General features: G+C 49.5%; 1 protein-coding gene across 4 annotated transcripts in view; it reads right to left on the reverse strand.

Annotated features, from left to right (window-relative positions):
• Positions 1-12,148: 12,148 nt before the first annotated feature.
• KTN1 (kinectin 1) overlaps positions 12,149-19,903 on the reverse strand; it is a 48,633-nt gene continuing 40,878 nt past the window's right edge. For all 4 annotated transcript variants that reach the window (XM_065748019.1, XM_065748011.1, XM_065748001.1 and 1 more), the window contains 4 exons: positions 19,452-19,535; positions 17,958-18,050; positions 13,475-13,598; positions 12,149-12,676 (listed from right to left, as the gene is read on the reverse strand). In XM_065748019.1, the coding sequence (XP_065604091.1) occupies positions 12,672-12,676; positions 13,475-13,598; positions 17,958-18,050; positions 19,452-19,535 (306 nt within the window). In that variant the 3' untranslated portion in view covers positions 12,149-12,671. The remainder of the gene's footprint in view (positions 12,677-13,474; positions 13,599-17,957; positions 18,051-19,451; positions 19,536-19,903) is intronic.

The raw sequence follows: 19,903 nt of genomic DNA on the forward strand, positions 1-19,903 counted from the left end.
CACCATCATTTCCATCTCTCCAGCTTCACTCCATGGAGTTGAGGATGTAGGGAAGGGAATGAGAAAGAGGCTCAGCTTGGCCAGCTTGAGCCCAAAACTGATGTCTTCCTTCGTGTTCCTGTCGGAGTCATAGAACTTGTAGGGGTTGGAAGGGAACTCTGGAGATCATCCCATCCAACCCCTATCAGCATCCTAATTATGAATAACAGATGCCTCCTAATATGTCAATAATCATGAATATCTGGTTATGGAGCCTCCAGTTTTGAAAATTCATGGGCAGAGAGTCCAAAGATGAGCCAAGAAGGTGATAAAAGAGAAGGAGAACCTGTCCTGTGAAGACAGGCTGAAGGAGTGAGGTCGTTTCACCCTGGGGAAGGCTCAGAAAGGACCTCGTCCCAGTGATTGCAGGGCAGCTACAAACAGAATGGAGGTTCTCAACTCATGAGTTGCTCCATGAGGAAAACACAGAGCAATGGGTACAAGGTGGCTACGAGATGCCCCAGGAAGAGCTTCATCTTGATATAAGACAATTTCTTTCTGACATAAGACATTTTTTTTCAACCAATGCAATGATCTCCCCGGGGCAATGTAGGATCACCATCACTGGAGGTTTTCAAGATGTGATTGGACAGGATGAAGGATAACCTCATCCAAGCTCCCTTTTCTCCAATAAGATTGGACCTGACGCTCTTCTGAGGTCATTCCCAGCATGAGTTGTTCCATGTTCCCATGACTTCCAACTACATCCCATCTTCCAACCACCACCCTGCTGCCAAAGCCACAGAAATAGCCCTGAAGCCAGCACAGGATCACGTTGGGGTAATCGAGGACAAGTTCAGCCTTTCTCCCCAGCTCCTGTAGAGGTGGAACACAGCTGGCCGAGCAGTTGGCACAGCAAGGTCCTGCCTCTCCTTGCTTGCCTGTGGCACAGCAGGCAGTTGGCTCCAGCAGGGATGATGGCGAATGATGCTGCTCCACCAGCATCCACCCCAAGAGCCCTAAATAGGGTTCAGTGACTCTCCTAATGCAAAATGCAGCCATTAGCCCAAAAGAGCTACTGATGCATTCAAGAACACGCACCCCTGGGAGACAGACAGAGCCATTTCATAAAGTGGCTGAGTCTCATCTAGATATTAAATAGTGCTCTGTGCCTCTGCCCTTACTGGGAAACTGCCCAGATGCCATGTGGCAGCAGCCCCCGAGCTCAGCAGGGGCACGGGGCTGACTTATGCACCACGCTGTGAATTTCCTTGTGAGTGAACAAGCCCTTGCTAATATCTCCAAAGCAGGCAGTATTTATAGCTTTGTTTGTTCAATGCTGCACGTGTCCAGGTAAATCACTGGCATCTCCCCCGACCTTCGGAATAAATACAAGGGAAAGGTCCCTGTCTGTGTGCCAGCAGAGCCTGATTTACAGCTGGGCAGTGGCAGGAGCACTGCACACACCACCAGTGCTCACAGAGGCACCATGTGCTGCTTCCCCAAGTGCTGAGCCACACTTGGGGACAAACCAAGGGCACAGCATGGCCCCAAAGCATGCCCCTACCCCATCCACACCTTGCCCGCCCCATCTGTGGGTGCTCGTGTCTGAGCATGCCCCTCTCTGCTTTGTGTTGCCCAGAGTGGGAAAGCTTTTCCACGTCCAGCTGCCAGCAAGCTGTTTGTTATCATACCTGTGAGAGCTGGCTTAACATTTTTCCACAGAGAGAAACTTTCCACAATAATTATTTGTCGTAACAGTTTGATTGTGGAGGGAAGCAAAGAGGAAAACGTGCTCCTGCAGAACAGAAGTGCAGGAGGGGCTGAAGCAGCCCCTGGGACCCCAAACCCAAAATCAGTTCGTGCTAAAAATTCTCCTGGATAGGGTCCAAAGGACAGGCAATAGGCGAGCTCACATTATTGCTGTGCCTTAACGAAGTCGCAGAATTACCTGCTTATTCATGCGTAGTCTCTACGACTGGCTTAAGTGCATTATCTGCTGTGGGGAAGTGAAAATAAGCAAGCTGGGTGCCTGGGGGAGATTAACAGAGGGAACTCAGGACCCTGTGTGAGCGTCAGCAGCTGAGGTGCTTCCAAATATCCTGATTAACTCCTGAATTGGCCCGGTATTAAGACAATACAATAGGCCCTTATTGTCTGAGCACAGACATTAACAGCCTCGTGCACGGCTGGGGACAGCCCTGGGGTGAGGGAAAGCCAAGGTTGGGAGGGGAGGACCAGTTTATGGCCAAGAGATACCAAAGCATACCCGTGTGCCACCCTCTCCTTGAAAGATACCCAGTGGCACCAGCAAAGCAGAGCTCAGACTCATTTGTGCAACCTCTGTTATCACAGCATCATAGAATCGTGGAAGTTGGAAAAGACCTCCAAAATCCAAGATCCAATACTGGCCACATGCCAGCCTTGGAGAAAACAGGTGCACAGCTCACCTTGTCCTGTGATAAGTGTGCAAAGTGGGTATGTGCACCATCCAGGATTCATCTACCACTGAGGCAATGAGCTGAACAGAGGGACTCGTGTGCAGACACCCAGGGGTTTCCTCCTCTGGTTGTTGGTGAGCTCAAGTCTAGAGACATGAGCAAGAGGGAAGGGATCTCCAGAGACAAGAGCCATGCGACTGGGCAGAGAGAGCTGTGAATGACACTGAGAACCCCACAAAACTCATTAAACTTGACATTTCTTACAAAATAGATCTATATTTATGAAAAGAAGAAGATGTAGGTGTGCTTGTCTTGAGGCTGGGGTTTGAGGGGCAAGGAGAAATAGGGCAAAGGAAACTTGGCACAGCACAAAGGGCGATGCCACCTCGCGGCGTTCGCTCCCCATTCAGACCTCTTCTTCCACCAACATTTTAATGCAGATGCTGTTGGTTTGAAAGCAGAGCTGGGGCACTCCCAGAGCGCATGGTGTGGATGGGCTCGTACGAAACAGATGAGCAACCTCAGCTCCTGTGCACAAAGCAATTCTTGCTGAGCTTCAGGAAAGAGAGGTACCATTGGAAACGTGACTTTTCCATGTGTTCTTTTCCTATGTGACAAGGCTGCTGCAGGAACACAAATATTAACTTCCTTTTCCCTTATCAGCTGAGGGCAAAGAAACAAGCAGGCTGCTCACCCCAGCTAACCCCTGCCCACAGCAACAGCAATGCTGTGCATGTGTGCACTGCTCCCCATATAAATAAATGCATTGAAAGTATCAGGTGCCAGGAAACCAAAAGCAGCTTTGTAACTCTCATAACTCAGAACAGGCTCAGGGCTGGGTTGTTCCAGGTCTTGGTGCCATGGTGGATGGAGTCTTTGGATCATCAGCTCAGGCACAGTACTGGGCTTTCCAGAGAGTTAGGGATGGGGTTTTTTTTTTCCTTTTTGCTTGAGGCAACTCATGGATACAGCGTGAAAAATCCATGGAACATGCTGCCCCAAATACTTGTGGGTACCCCATCCCTAGGAGAGCTCAAGGCCAGGTAGGACTGGACCCTGGGCAGCCTGATCTGGTGTCCAATTTAGAGGCTGGCAGCCCTGCCTGTGGCAGGGAGGTTTGAACTGGATTATTTTTGAGGTCTTTTCCAACCCAACTTTCTGTGATTCCACGGAAAATAAAATGCTAGGGGAAGGTATGTACAGCTTGAAACAAAGGACATGGTGTCACAGTGCTGGTTCCTTGGCATTTTGGCTAAGTGGGGACAAAACTTGTGTTGGCAAGCTTCGATGGCAGATCCAATGGCAAGTCCAATGGCAGATCCAATGGGAGACCAAATGGCAGATCCAACAGCAAACTGAGCCAGAGAGCTGAGGGCTGAGACACCTCCCAGCCTGTTCCCATGGGCAGCTGCTGCCCCAATCCCTTGACAGGGCTGGTTCCCTTGCCCACCCTGGTGCCACCCAGCACATTGCCACCTGTCCCAGCATGGGGCTTGCAAAGTGCTCTCCCATCCAAAACACACCTGCTGCAGAGAGGTTGTTTGGGCTTTTTATTTTTCTTTTTAAACGTCTCTATTTCCTTCTCTGCTTTCCATTCAAAAATAAAAGCAACAGCAGCTCTCTTTAGGAGCAGCAAACAAAAGAGCTGTAAAATTAGGCAGCTTCATCTGAAAAGCAGCTGTCTGTGCCATTCGGGAGGTCGCAGTGCCCCTGCTTCCCTTTTGATGCCTGTTTGTAAAACCCCATTATTCTTCACTCAAACACACAAAACAACTGCAGTCAGGCCTCTGCTGGAGGAATAATATCTCTGCCTTCATACCAGCACACTGACATTAATGTTTTATCGCTCTTAAAGCACTTCACATCCTCCCTTTCCCCAGCTCAGAGACATGGGATATGCTTACACCAAGCTGCCCTGCAGCCCTTCATGCTTCTTGTGTGGGAGTCACCATCAGTTGGGAATGCTGGATTCAGTGGATTAAAGCCTGGAAGCTTCTAGGACAGTGGTCTTCTGACTTCCAAGGTCTTTTGGTCTCTGTCAAGCTGAGCCTTTTGGTGAACCTTCCCATGGGAATGTGATGCGTGTATATACAATACATATGTCCTGGGATGGGTGAGCACCATCCTCCCTTCTGCTCTTCTTATTAAGAAATCAGCAGCTGTGATAAGCACCCCGCAGCAACACTGCTACAACAGCACCAGCCAGCCCCATCCTCCCTCTTCCCACCACCCCAGAGAAGGAAGGACATCTGCACCTTGTATTCCCCATCTATTTTCTGAGCCTTTCCAAAGGTAAGGAAACCTGTTAACCCTCTACGCTCTTCTTTCATAACTCCATCTGTCCTATTACAGCCCGTGACGTGTGCTGATGCAGTTTATGCAACCAGGTGAATGGTGGCACAGGAGGGCAACAGTGCCCACGTCCCTCAGTGCCACACCTCTGCAGCTCTGGAGCACCCCCAGGGACAGTGACCCCACCACTCTGAGCAGCTGTGCCACTGCATCGACGCTCTTTTGGTGAAGTTTTTCCCCCTGCCCACCTGTCATTGCCCATTCTCACTGGCAGGGCACTTTCCATTTTAACACCCCATTAAATCACGCCCTCTCAAGAAGGACATGTGGCAGGCACAGAAATTGCAAATGAGATTACTGCCGTCTGCTCCCACACAATGCAAATTATTTTAATGCAGGGTGAGGGGGCACCAGCTGCTGCCCTGCTGCCGGCCTGAGGCTCCAGACAAGCACTGTGCCCAAGTCCTTCCATGATCCCCCCTTAGTGCTGTTCCCATGGGATGCAGAGTGCCTGTGCCCTCACCTGGGCCAGATATCAGGACATGAGAAAGTCACCAGCAACAAAACCCCCAGCCACTGAGATATTTATATGTCAATGGTATCGCTAGCAGCATCATGTCTTGTATCCCTGGACCACGCTGGTCACGTGCAGGGCAGAAAAATGCAAAGCACAGTAATTATCTGTTGCAGAGCCCTGTTAATGATTAAGTTTGGGAGCCACTAACAATCAAGCCTATTGAAAGGACTACAAGGGTTTCAAAGTGTTTCCTCCGAACCATGTGACGGCAAATTGTTCTGAGTAGACGGCTCTTAATTCACATGCTGGTTGTCATGGGGATGGGATAACACCCCTCCTATTCAAGGATGCCACACAAGAAGCCTACTATTCGCTACAATAGGCTTTTAGTTCGGGCTCCACTTCATACGTAGCCAAAAATATATGTATCCAGAGAGTGATATTGGCACCGACCTTCCTTAATGCAGCAGAGCCCAAGGGCCAGTGGGTACCAGGGCTGGAGGAAAAGCAGTGAGGGCATGGACAGGATGGACAGAGCCCGTGCTCTGGCTGCATGGATCAGGCTCAGCCACATGCACGTGGGTGGGCAGCTTCGTTTTAATTTCGAAATGTCACCAGCGAGGTCACCTCCCACTCGAGCTGGAGCAAAAAATCACCCTGCATGTGCCAGGCTCCTGCAGACCTGGACTGGAGGAGCTGGGATGGGGTCATGCCCAGCCCCAGCTGGGAAGCCCACTTGTCACTGAAGTGCCCAGATTTGGAGCCACCACCCCTAGAGTTCTTCCATCAGCGTGCAGCAAGGCCTGCTGAGAAAGCTGGCCAGAGTTATGGATGGGAGCAGAGGTGGGGAGGGGGAAGAAGGCAGCCTCATGGCATGAGGGGAGGAGAGTGAAAACGGCCTCAAATCTATCCCTGGCCCCATAAGACACCAGGAGATGGACCATACATGAGGTCCCAGGCAATGAGGCCATGGCTGAGAGCAGCACCACTGCCTTCACACGCCCGGGGAAATGCCTGCTGAACATACTTGCTATTAAACTGGGGCTTCACCAAGGAAGCACCTGAGGAAAACAACAGCCAGGAGCATTTCTTATGTTATCCTGAGCAAGAAGACATCAGGCTCGCTGGAGCTGTGTGTGACCCACGTTTCCAACAGAACCACCTATCAGCCCTCATCCCCTCCGCAGTGCCCCGTGCCCCACACCAACACAGCTCTGCCACGGATCACCCACATCAGCACAAAAGAGGAGGCCCCACATAGCTCACCTGCTGCTGGAGAGCATCACTGTGACCCTGCTCTGCCCCAGGGCTCTGCCATGCATTGGCAGCTATAGGAGATGCAGGAGCAGTGAGACAAGCTGTATTGTTTCCCCTGACAAGGAAGGAAGAAAACCACCTTCCTGCGTGGGAGCAGCACTGAAGGGTGAGAAACGACCTGCTAGACAGATGAGTCATTCCCTCGCCTCCTCCTCCAGATCCTGGCACCCTCCAAAGAAGAGCACTGGAGGCAATCCTTCCCCTCCCAGCTCCTGCTTCGCCTGCAGGAGAATACAGAGCTGCTGCAGTCCCCAGATCCCAGAGCCCAAGGCAGCACCCACAGGGGATGCACTGCTGCTCCACAACGATGGGGTGAAACTGTTGTGTGGGAGCATCACCCGTACCCAGTGCTCCAGCTGCATGAGGCACTTTGCTCTGAGAGGTGGAGGTCTGTCGGGCTGGAAATCCAGTGTGTAATTGCACTATGCATCCACCCCATTCACAGGGTACACAGTGTGTGCCTTACGCAGCTGGTGAGAGATTGGTAATGGAGGTTATGTGGAGGAAGCAGCAGTTTTTTAGAAAACTAGGGACAAAGTCATAACGTGAGCATGACAGGAGATGGGCTGGCTGGGAGCTGATGCCCATCGTGGCTCTTGGTGGCCACAGCAAGGGTGAGTGACTCTAGCAGCACCCAGCCCCTTTCTCCAGCTGTTATCCCTCCCAACAATGGCACCCACCTGGTTTGGGAACATGGAGACACGGAGGATGAGCCCCTGTTTCTGGTCACAGAAAGGTTCCCCATCTCCGGGCTTAGTGCTCTCCATTATTCTTTATGGACCCGGCACACCTCCATCCTCCAGACTTGAAGGCTGACAATAATTATCACAGTGAGTCCCTATTGATCCAGACCTCCCTCCCCTTCAGGAAGCACAGATCTAACGCCGCAGCAGTGAACACCAAGAGCAGCACTGAAAGGCAAACCTGTGGTCTTGTAATGAGCAGATTAGCTCAGGATGCATATGTGTCCCTTTTAAAGGGAGTATTTATTAAAAACACATCAATATGTCACTGCTGTGGCACACATGCAGCTAATTAGCAAGAGCCCCCCTCTTGAGCTGGCTTTTGTCAGCAGCAAACAAAGCCACAGAGATTAGCAGTGGCTCCTGTAACTAGAAGTAGCCCTCACATGAACACTGACACCTCTTAGAGCAGCACGCTGCTGTCTGCGGGGCCAGGAGAGCACCAACGGCAAAGTAGGAACCCAGCACTCCTAACTTTAGGGGCTATAGGCACATATAGGTGCATCAAATCATAGAACCATTCAGGTTGGAAAGACCTCTGAGATCCCCAAGCCCAACCCCAGCCCACCCCCACCATGCTCAGTGCCACATCCCCATGTTTTTAAACTTCCAGGGACGGTGACCCCACCACTCCCAGGGCAGCTGTGCCACTGCGTTGCCACTCTTTCAAAGAGTAAATATTTCCTCATGTCCAATCTGACCCTCCTCCTCCTCCTCCTCCTCCCCAGGAAGCTGTGGCACTGGCTACGCCCCTGCTCCTGTGCTATCACTGCAGCACCAGCCCAGGAACTGGGAACACACCATTTAGGGCCAGGCCCCATTTGGGTGCTGGGACTGGATGATCTATATGGTCCCATCCAACCCAAACCCTTTTATCATTCAGCCTCTCTGAAGAGCCAGGAAAACCCCAGTTTTCCACCAAACAACTTTATCCAGACACTATAAAGCTCCTCTGCAGAGCATCCCAGCGAGGGCAAGGGGAAGCAGGGCTTGTCTTTTCAACTGTCATTCAGCCTCAGCCCATTTACAATTGCATCCATTGAATTAATAATGATGAGCCAGGACAGGCACTGCTGATACAGACCTGCTCCTGAAATATTTATTGACTTTCAAGAACAATATCCCCACGCCCAGCGTGGCTCAGGTTGTTCTCAGCAGGGCTGGATTAGGACGAGCCAGTTTGTTTAAGCACGAGGCCAGGCCTCCAAGGATGTCAGAAGCACGTGGAATCATTCTGGTTGGAAAAGACCACTAAGATCACTGAGTCCAGAAGGCCTGGAAATCTTAGAAGGGACCTTAAAGATGATCCAGTTCCAACATATGGACTTGGCTGTTCCCTCTCCAAGCTTTAAGCAGGGCTGGGGAGGGGATGAGTGCTTTACCCAAACAAGAGTACAATGAGGGCAGAGCTCTGCACCTCCCGGGATGGATCCCATCCATCTCGTGGCTTTGGTACCACAGGGACGTAAATGGGACCCGCAGCTGCTTTGGGAGGGAAGGTTGTCAACACAAATAATCACTGATGAGCCTGGAAAGCAAAAACCTAATGAGCCCCCAGCATACCAGAGCTGGACGTTAAGTCCAGGTCGCTGTAAGATAACAGGATGCCATTTATCACCCGAAGCCACCTCACAGAACCACAGAATCGTTCAGGTTGGGAAAGATGGCTAAGATCCCCAGGTCCAACCCCAACTCACCCCCCACTGACCATGCTCCCTTTCGCCCTACACCATCCCTCACTCAGCTGAGCACTGAAGGAGCCAGCAGCCAACGCTGCTCACGGGGCTGAGGCTGAAGATTCAATGGGGAAAGCTGGGGGGAAAAAAAAACCAAAGTCTTCAGTGGAGGGAACAGGCCCCATGAGAAAGCCTCCATTTCCCACCCGTTTAATTAGCTCTTCAACGACACAAAGGCAGAGCCAGCTTCCCCGAGAGCCTAAAGATGTATTTTTAGGTGCAATGGCTCCAAAAATAGCAGCAGGAAGCTGAGCAAAGCCTCCAAGGAGCCCATGTCGTGCTGCGGAAGCATGAGCCAACAGCACAACCAGGAGCACGGGGAGGGGATGGAGGCACACAGGGACCTGGGAGCATCCCAAACATGGCCAGGGCAAAACAATGGAAATAAAGGATGTGTAAGAGCAGTGTAAGAGCAGCCTCTGGTACAGAGCCAGGCAGCAGCAGGACATCTGTCATCCTGGAAACGGACAGGGATAGCTCAAGAAAGGGAAACGTGGCTGATGGGTTTGGGGTGTTGGGCAGAACCCATCCCAGGCTGCTACAAACCACCACTGCGGATGGGAGATGATCTGTTTTCTTTCCTAGAAGGAGCATCAGATGGGAAACAGGAGAACAAAACAAAACAAAACAAAACAAAAAAAAACAGAAACAAAAAGAGTGTTTTCATCTGCTTCCAACTGCAAGACAGGAATTCAATTTTTTGGAAGGGCTGGGGTGGCTCAGTTATTTTAGCAGAGCCATTTTTCATGCACTATCACTCTCAGCTGACTTCTCCTCTTAAAAACAGAGCCTGATCCCACAGTAAAAATACACCCAGCGAGGGGGACACGGGACTGGGGTGGCCCGGAGCACCCATCAGCCCTGGGCAGGAAACACAGCAGCACCACCGCAAACTGCTTTAACAGCAAAAATTATTTGAGGGCGAATGAAAGTTGCTCGAGATTTCTTTTTTTAATCACAGTAACAAATAGCTGAGTGAGTCATGGGCCAAGAAAAGCCAGCAGCAGCTCCGGGAAGATGAGCAGGGGAAGAAATGAGAAGGGGGGAAATCACACTCGGGGACAAGGAGGAGGATGGACAGCTCCCGGAGCCGCGGTGGGGACAAGCTGGAGCCTTCCCCTGCTTTTCTCCTTTCCTTTTTGCAGAGGTCGATTAGAAGAAACCCGCCCTGAAGTTGGGAAGCACACAGCACCGTGACACACGCAGCTTCTCCTGGAGCAAATTGCAATTAAAAACCCATCTCTGGCATCCGAGCATCCCAGGGCTGGCCCTTCTCCAGCTCAGCATCCATCAGCCATTGTCTCCCTCTAGTGCGGGCCGAGGGGCTCTGGGCTGCAGCTGGGAGATGTGGCCATGATGACCGTGCTCCCCACCATTGATTTTTAAGCCCTGATGTTTTGTTGTAGCAGATGCCCAGGGCACAGCTGTCCTAGTGACCAAGCCACCTTCCACATTGGAGAGGCAGCTGCCAGGGGCTGCAGCGCTCAAGGATGGGGGAGGACAGAGATGAAAGCAGCCCCGGGGCTATCCCAGCCCTGCAGAGATGGGACTGGGGTTTGCTCAGCTGCCTTTAACGCCCTGGGCCAGCTCCTGAAGCAAAGCAGATAACCTGCACTGAAATTTCTTAAAAGCAATCACACGTCTTCTCCCTGGGGAGGATTTCTGCCAAGGGAAGGGAATGACACTGCAGTTCCCACCCCCTTTTATTTTTTTTTTCAGTCACTGAGCTCTGCAGCTTAACCCAGCAGAGAAACTCAAGGGCCCAAAGAACGTGTTCCCACATCACCCTCACTCCTTCGGATGCTGCTGCTGGGTGGGTGGCACCCAGCCCACGGCAGAGGGGTGGGATCAGATGGGCTTTAAGGCCCCTTCCAACCCAAACCATCCTGTGGTTCTGTGACTCAGCTGCTGCTTACCCAGAACAACATGCCTGCAGCTGCCTGCTGAAGGATCAGCACCTGGATGGACATGGAGACCTTCCAGGGCTCGGGTTTCCCTCAGATCCAGGTGTAGGGAATGACCCTGGCACTAGAAACCTACAAACAGAACCTACACAAAGGACAAGTTTTACTCAATGACACAACATCTCCAAGGAATGCTGGTTTACTTCACTGCAGACTGTGGAAGGAAACCCCTGCACCGATTTTAACTTCTCTTCCCCCATTCTGAGCAATTTCAGAGCTCTTGCAGGACTTGTGAGAAATTCAGTGGTTTCCTGAGTGATGCAACAGTGAAGTTTCTCAGTCTCTGGTTGTCCAAGTCCCCAATAGATCAAAATATTAGAACAGAAAAACACGAAGGTCTGTCTGTGGAAAGCTCAAAGGCAGCAGTTTAAACCATTTTAGGGATTTGATTTAGTAGTTGGGTAGGGATAGTGATAGGAGGATGGTTGGACTAGATGATCTTGTAGGTCCTTTCCAACCTTATGAACCCATGAACCTATTTTATTTCTAGTTGTTTCACTTTGCCCCCATTCTGTTTTATGGCCTTTCCTCAAATATTCACATCCTCAAGCTCAGCAAGAACTTCTCATTTTGCTTAACAACATCACTCAGAACTGAAGAGATCTTCTAAGATGTGCACTGAATGACCCCTGTGTGAAGGAAGCAGGAATTCAGGTTGGGAAAGACCTCCAAGATCCCCAAGCCCAACCCCAGCCCACAGTTCCAGTTCTGGAGCACGTCCCCACTCCCTGGGCATCCTGTGCCAGCACATCACCACTCTTTCAGAGAGGAAATGCTTCCTAATACCCAACCTGAGCCTCTTGTTACAACCTGAGACCACCACCTCTGTCCTGTCACTGTTACCTGGGAGCAGACCTTGACCCCATCTCACTACCACCCCCTTTCTGGCAGTTGTAGGGAGTGGTGAGATCTCCCCTGAGCCTCCCCTTCTCCAGACTGAACCGTCCCAGAAAGGAAGGCCATCTGAGCTCCCACACCCCCCAGAGGAACCCCTGTCCCATCTCTGAGCCCTCCTGGTTTGCTCCCAGCAACTGAACACCTACAGCTCCCTGAGCTGCCCCCCATGCAGACTCCCAGGTGGAAGAAGGTCTCCAAACAGAGGTGGCAACCTCAACCTGAACCCACCAGAACCCAATGCAAAGGACAGAAACACCATGAATAATAGCATCCCTTTATTTGCTGACACCATTACAAAAACTGATTACATTAGCAACAAAAAAAAAAAAAAACAAAAAAAACAAAAAAAAAAACCAACGGGAGTGTTTACTTGAGGTCAAAGTCAGAGGCAGCTAATCCCAAAAACATATTTAAGTAAAACAGTGTACAACATCAGTATTAAAATGTTATATCCCATTGGTGACTTTGCCACATTGGAGTTTCCTGAACAAGTTTTACTGAGCAAAAGAAGATGAAAGATTACGTGTTTACTGTCTCTCCAGGAATGTAAAGGTCTAATTATCCAAACAAGTTTTCTTGTTATTATAAAACTAAACTCTGGAGGTGTCTACAGAGTCGTGTTTTTTTTTCTTTATATCAGTAGTCTAACAAGGATTAGAAAAGACAAAACTCTGTTCAGTGTCTCTGACGAAGTAGAAAGGGTGAAAACATAAATAAGGCTTTAATTTGGCAAAATATAATACAATGCCTTCTGCTATCCTCAGATCAGCCATTCCCCTGTGACTTCATTCTGCAAGAGAAAGACACAGCACCACGTGAGCCTGGCTCCTCTCAAAGGAAGGAGTGGTGGAGGTTGTGCTGATGGGAGATGGCAGTGCCCACCTGCCCCAGCAGAGCCATCCCATATAGGTGGCCTCACCCACTGTGAGTGCCCCATTGCTGACCCCTGGGATGAGCTCTCCCAACCCTTCAATAACTTTGGGCCATTTCAATCACAAAAGCCCAGGACTCAATCTGGCTGAATATTAAAATAAAAAGCCCTGTTGGTGTGTCTGTAACTGATCAAGAGCTCATGCTAGGCTGATGCCTTAGGTATTCATATCCCTGTGACCACAGCATGCCACTGCTAACTCAGGGAAGCCCAGTAGGGTTACTTTACATCCCCAATCCCAAAGCCATCAGGGCATGCAAGTACAGACACTTTGCTCCTGTAACATGAAAGAAGGAAGCAAGGCACAGGCACTGTGAGAACAAAACTTTGGAAGGGATCAAGTGTGCCCAAACTGAGAGGGTCACGAATGTGGGGTCAGACCCAGTGGGGTGAAATCTGGCCCCAGAGAGGGAGAAACGTGGTGCCTACCAACAGCTCTTAACACAGTGCAGACTGTAGAATACCACAAGTTGGAAGGGACCCATAAGGATCATTAAGTCCCACCCCTGGCCTCACACAGGACCACCCAAAACTTAGAACGTATGTCTGAGAGCACAGGAAGAGAGATGGGAAGCTTCAGGTTTTAACACCTGGCTCATGAGATCCAAACCAAGTCCCACCACCATCACAGGGCAGTGCCCCAGCCCTGGCACCCACCTACTAGCTGGTAATGTTCTCGTCCCTTTGACAGCATTTGGCTTACTGACACGAGCAGCTTCTTGAGATGACCTACATCCTGGTTAAGATTCACCGCCACGTTTAGTCTTTTATCAGTCAATTCCTGGAAGAGGGAAAAAAAAATCATTAAAAACTCATTTACAATCTAATTACCAAGAAAGTCTAGAATTAGCTCCTCCGTATAAAATTACAGCTCCTTGCACAGATGGGAACAATTTCTGTAAGTCAGAGGGTTAGAGCCACATTTAAAGGGAACACTGTTCAAAGTCAAGAAGCCATTTCCCCCTCCAAGGAATCACCTGCACATGGCACACAGCACTGCCAACCCCTGGCTCCAGGGGGATCACCTTTGCTCCCTGCTTCCAGGAGCTGTGCTGCTAACTGCAGCTAAGCCAGGCCCAGACAGCAGTGCCAAGCTGCTGCCACAGCCCTGCTGCCCTCTGTGGGACTGTGCCCCCAGCACTGCTGAGTACCCCAGAGAAATCCTTTGGGATGTTCTGTCCAGCCCTCCATCCCCCACTCCAGCGCTGCTGGGCACACTGACGTGGCTCCCCTCATATGGAAACACCCAGCTCACTTTTCCTTTTTCCCTTTTTCCTTTTTTAAAAGGTGTTCAACTGCTTAACATTAACAGGGAAGCACTGCAGCTCCAAAGTGGACTCTCCCCCTCCTGCCTGCCCTTCTCCCCGGAGTCGGGCGTGCTGCGCTAACGGCGACATAATCCCTGTTTTATTACCTTTATTGATTGCCTCCTTCAGAGAGGCACGAAGAACTCCACATCCCAACTGCTCCTCACTCAGCTCCTGAGACAGACCTGCAGGAGAGCCTCCCCTTGCAATTCATCAGCTAAAAATAAGCCAACCTGCCTCGGTGCCAGCACTACAGCGGCACCCAATTCCCACCACCAACACGGGAGCCAACTCTGCTCCAGCTGAAAGCAGCTCTCCTAACAGAACGAGACTGATGCATAATGCTGCTGCAAATCTCTCCCTGGGGTTTAAGGGAAATTAGAGCAAGTTCAGAGAGGGCCACTTTCCCAGCTCCCACTTGGCTCGCAACGTGGCTAGACTTGCTGTAACAGAGAGGGCAGTAAATCAAACCCAACCACCTGCACCAGCTCAGAAACTACTCCGGGCTCAGGCAAGAGAACAAAGCAGTATATTGCAGAGCTCTCACTTGAATGCAACTGGTAAACATTCTTCTACTCTAAAAACCATTGGCAATCAGTGGTACAGTAGCTTTAACCCATTTTATCCTTACTAAACCAGAAAAGCAGCTCTGTGCTACGTGAGTTCTCAGCCCTCAATCTCCTAAGGACTGATTAAAGCAGAGGCGAGAGCAATTAGCATCTCAGCTAACGAACAAACCACGGCACTGACAGCGCACACACATTAGTGTAGGAACCACCATAAGCAAAAGCAATGGAGGAGCCTTTCAGGTCCCCCAGCCCTCACCTTGGGGAAGTGCTCTTCTCACCTACACTTGCCTTTTCCTCCCTTCTTTTTTGTGGCTTTATGAATCACAGAATGGTTTGGGTCTGAAGGGATGCTAAAGCCTCCCCCACCCCCAAACTCCAACCCCTGCCACCATGGGCCACTGCCCCCCATCAGATCCAGCTGCCCAGGGCCCCATCCAGCCCGGCCTTGTTTACCTATGCATTACAGACATCTTCAGCTTTCACAGGGTCAAACCCTGACCAGCCCTCAAAGGGTTTGGGCTCAACACAGGCACACAACAGCTCCTGTTAGCCCACAGCTGCACTCCGGGGCCGATGCTGCATCCTCAGCCTGTAGTTCTGTGACTCAGGGGAGAGCATCTTTGGGGTGATGATGTGGGGAAATAGAGAGGTAGAGGGATGGCCAGAGGAAGCTCTTCCAACCTTAACAATTCTACAATCTCCTGGGCACGTCCACAAATCAGATGTCCCTTCCAAAGGGCACTGAGCTGACAGATTCATCCCTGCTGCTCTCCACGTGTACAGCACTCTCAGCTTCCAAGGATGGAGCATCTCACACAGATCCAGGGAAGAAAACCCATTAGACTGCATGTAATCCTCAAAATAAGTTTACTGCCTAAGAGAGCTGCTGAATATAAACGACTTCCTTAAAGCATACTAAAAGGCAGCCTTTAGTCATCATCGAGTCCCATAAGTGACAAGGAAGCGAGCTAATTAGAAAACCCAAATGGTCTATTTTTAAATAGAAAGAAAAGGAGTCGAACAAAAACACACAGAATGTGTCTGAGGGTTTGTGCAAGCAGCATTTCTCAATTTTGTGGGTTGGTTCCAGTACCCAGAAGGAACAAATATGCTCATTTGCAAGTATGTGTTTTCAGGTCCTTCTTAGCAAAAAAAAAAAAAAATTCCTTGTTGCTAGGTGGAAGTGGCTGGAAGACTTTCTTTTTTAATCTAACAGCTATTTTAAGGGTTTGAGGCTTCTGGGGAGACAGTTTTGGGTTTTTTTTTTTTGTTCTGCAAAAAAAAAAAAAAGAAAAGCAGCAGCAAAAAAAAAAAGGCTTAAGGAGGGAGATAATGTTCTAATTTCAGCCTCTGCCAATGGCTACCTGTTTAGAGCAGTGTTTAGACAATTAACTTCTTTTTTTTTTTTAAACTAATGAAGGCTTAATTACAGGTTTATTAGGACTGTTTTTCCAAGCTCCTAAGAATAAAGCAAAGGATATTCTAAAGGAAACCTGGATAGGGCCCCACAATGCTCCCACGCAGCCACAGTGGAGCAATAGTGAAGCAGAGGGGCTCTGCAAGGATGAAGTGATGAGAGCCCAAGCAAACAGCCTGGCCATAGCAGGGCACATCTAATGACACCTGGCCAGCATTACCAGCCACCATGGCTGACAGCATCAACACTCTGAATGGGCAGGACAAGGGATTCCTCTGGTGGTCTGCCTGTATTGTTAGCCCTGCCCCAAACCCTGAGCTTGCCTTTTTGGCAAATTGGGCAACTCCTAGCATCACGCCCAAAGGAAGGTCAGAATGGCAGAGCAGAGAGCAAGCAGCTTGTTGCTGACTTGAGGAAGGCTGCTCTTCTCCTTCTGCAGACAGGGACACAGCACCCACTTGCCACCATCTGGCCTTCCTTCTGCTGTCAGCACAGGAGGGAGCTCAGCAGATCCAACATCCCTTCCAGGAAAGCAGCTCAGGGGTTGGGACATCAGTGGCTTCCCAAGCCCAGCTGCAGCTCTGGCCCTGAGGTAGGAAGTGCACAACACACGGGTCGATGGGTATCCAGGAACAATCACTCTGAAAGAAGCAAGCTCTTTCCTGCTAATGACTACAAAAGCTTTACTACAGTACTCCTTAGAGGACTCCTAGCTTCCTGCCTCAGCTGATGAAGTCACGTATTTTCAGTGGCTAAAGGGAGTCAATATAAATTATTTGTCCTAGCAGCAAGTGCTCCTCTCCTCCTCAAATGACAGCATTTCCTACCACTCTATCCATCAGATGAAAATGGGTAATGAGTTCCACCGACACCATTTAGCTGTGTAAAACATGCTGGGAAGACATCTGCTTTACCCTTCCCAGCTGCCCACTGGAAAGCTCTTCTGAAGCCATTCTGAAGCTGGTGGGAAAGCTTTTGTTTCCAGAGATGGGACAGCTCTGCTATGACACCAGGACTCAGGTGCCTGTACAAGTGGTGAGGTCCAGCACTCTGGGAGTACCAGCTGCAGAAACAGTTCAGTAATCTTCCATGCAAACAGGAACCCACAGGCTTAAGCAGTTACCCATCAACATGAGGAAAGTCACTTCAGAGTCCCTCAATTCCAGACCTTGCAACTGCAATTCAATTACCAGAGGACCTAGAAACATCTTCAGTCTGAAGAGCTCCATACTCACAGTACAAAGCAGCACTTGAGTTTGTTGCTTACTGACACTAAGACCAGTAAGGTCTTGCTGCAGGGCCATGGCAAATTCAGCACAAATTCCCAGGAGCCTGGGCCAGCTGGAGTTTCATTCAGGCAACTGCCTGAGCCTAATGGCAGGCTCCTGCACACAGCTGCAGAGCCAAAAAGACTTCCCCAGGATGCTCAAGACTGCCCTCTCCCTTTGGTATTATTTATGTTAACCCAACAGTTAATATTTTAAGCTTATTTAGTAACTATCAGATTTACTTTTAGCATCTCTTTTTGAGGGGACAAGCCTGGGGATCTTCTCTCAACTCTTCCCACATTTGCTCAAACCAACAGCCCATGGAAGCCCAGAACTGATGCCCAGAATCTCTCCCCTTCCTCCCTGCAAATTTGAGCCACAGGAATGAGGTCACAGATCAGATGACAGTGGAACACCCAAGGCTTAGAAAGAAAGGCATCAGCATCCCTTGAATACAGCTCCATGCTGCTCCTGTGACACGTTGCAAGACAGGAAATTTCATCAAGCCTAACTTCCCAAATTCGATACTGCGCACGAGATTTGTGCTGCTCCAAGCACAGTCTCAAGAGGAACACTCACCGACTCTGTGCGAACGTCGCTGTTTTCAATAACATTAGCATCCCCAACAACTTTTCCAATTTCTCTCTCGAGAGATGCCAAGGACTCCTGGGCCTGTAGGGTGAGGAAAAAGAAAACAACAAAACAGAGGAGGCAATTAGCAAAGGCTGAGAACTGAGCCCCCCCCATCTCTCCAGGAGCAGCATTAGAGACACAGGAAATCATTGTTCAGTAGGAAATGTGTTTCATGCCAGATTTGCTCAGGGGACCAACATATTTGCCAAGATTGACATGTCTCCTTACAATCAGTATGTCTTGTGTCAGCTTGCCTGCATTTTAAAGCAATTCTATGGGGGAAACTCTAATAGTCTTACATCAAGTTACTAGGTTACAAAAAAAAATTGCATATCTTTTTTCATGTGAGAGTAGCTGCACAGGCAGGCCTCCAAAAGCCTGACTGCTGATCTGTATTTACACTGAGCACACCACAAACCACAGACATCAGCAGAGCTTTCTTTACATGTCAACATCCAGCGTAACTGTCCCAAGCAAAATGTTTTAAACGCTTTATCATAGCGGATCTCCTTTGTCTTCTCACCTCCTAGCAGTGCTTTAGAGACCCTGTCAACCACCACCCCAATGGCCCATCACTGACAGGTCTTAGGGAAACTCGAGATGCAGGACAGCTGTAGAAGGTGCCTGTAAGAACTACTGTTAACCCCAGAGTACTAGCAACCTTCATCTGAAGCTTGTGTATTCCTTCCTAGTTTCATGTTGTACTTTGTGCCTGAGAAGGCAGCATCATAGAAGGAACAAAGTGTTGTAGAGCCTAGAGCCCGGCCACAGCTACTCTGCAGGCTATTCCTGTCTCTCTCTCTATTGGTTCTACCACAAGAAGTTCCTTTCTGGGGTGACAGACAGCAGTGAGACCTCACACATTTAAAGATTTTCCACTCCAGTCCATCTTGCAAGGGCAACCAATGCAGAAAAGCAGAGGTAACCCACCTGCTCGTCTCACTGAGCCTGCACTGAGCTAAATGGAAAGATTTGCAGTCACCTGGGCTACAGCCAATTTGTAACCACGTGCAAATGGGCAGATGGCTTGTGAGCCAACTTGTAACCACCACCATTTGAGTCTGGATTTAAAAGCTTCAGGCTGAGATGTGGGTGTAGAGCCGTGAGATGGGGTTTTATTAGGCTGGGTTTCTTAAAATAAAGGATTATTTGTCATCCCCAAATCATCTGTTGGCATAAAATTATCACAGACAAGAGACACTTTCAAGTAGGGTAATGAAACAAAACTGCTTATTGCATTTCTAGCATTTCAAAAGACCCACAGGTATCTTGCACAAGCTCTTATAACCCACAGTCTCAGCCCACTGGGGAAGCAGTGAGCGAATTAACACCCCAGCAGGCAGACAAGCAGCTGGAACCACCACATTTTCCAGCACTGTAAAACTGCAGATTGAAAGGGCTTGAGCCATATTTACATCTACAACTCCAGTCTCTGCTTACCTTGGGCAAGTCACCAGCTACCTTCTGCCTCTCGTTCTGATCAACTTTGAGTTTGGACAGTGTTTCACTTAACTTTGTTTTCAGCTGCAAAACAGTAACAAAGACAATCAGATCCCCCCCACACACAAACAGATGTAATTTGTCTTTTCCCCTAGGTTGCCCTAGTGCACACTGACTGCAACAAGAGTAAGACTACTAACGATTATTGCACACACTGGATTAGTGAACACACATGGTAAGGTTTACAAGGACAGTCAAAGAAAAGAGAGTCCATCTGTAAAGATAAGTGTAAAGAATGGAAACTACAGAAGAAAAGAAATGGTTGGAATCAAATTAACTACAAGTGGACTCAACTATATTGCCAATAAAACCATTAGCAATATTGAATGTAAGTAAGCCTCTCTAGCACTCCTATCACAAGTCAGTCCCAGCATCAACTTAATTCATAGCAA

This window comes from Cyrtonyx montezumae, unplaced genomic scaffold (assembly GCF_038088225.1).
Source record: "Cyrtonyx montezumae isolate F1298 unplaced genomic scaffold, pur_monq_1.0 scaffold_10, whole genome shotgun sequence".
NCBI lineage: Eukaryota > Metazoa > Chordata > Aves > Galliformes > Odontophoridae > Cyrtonyx > Cyrtonyx montezumae.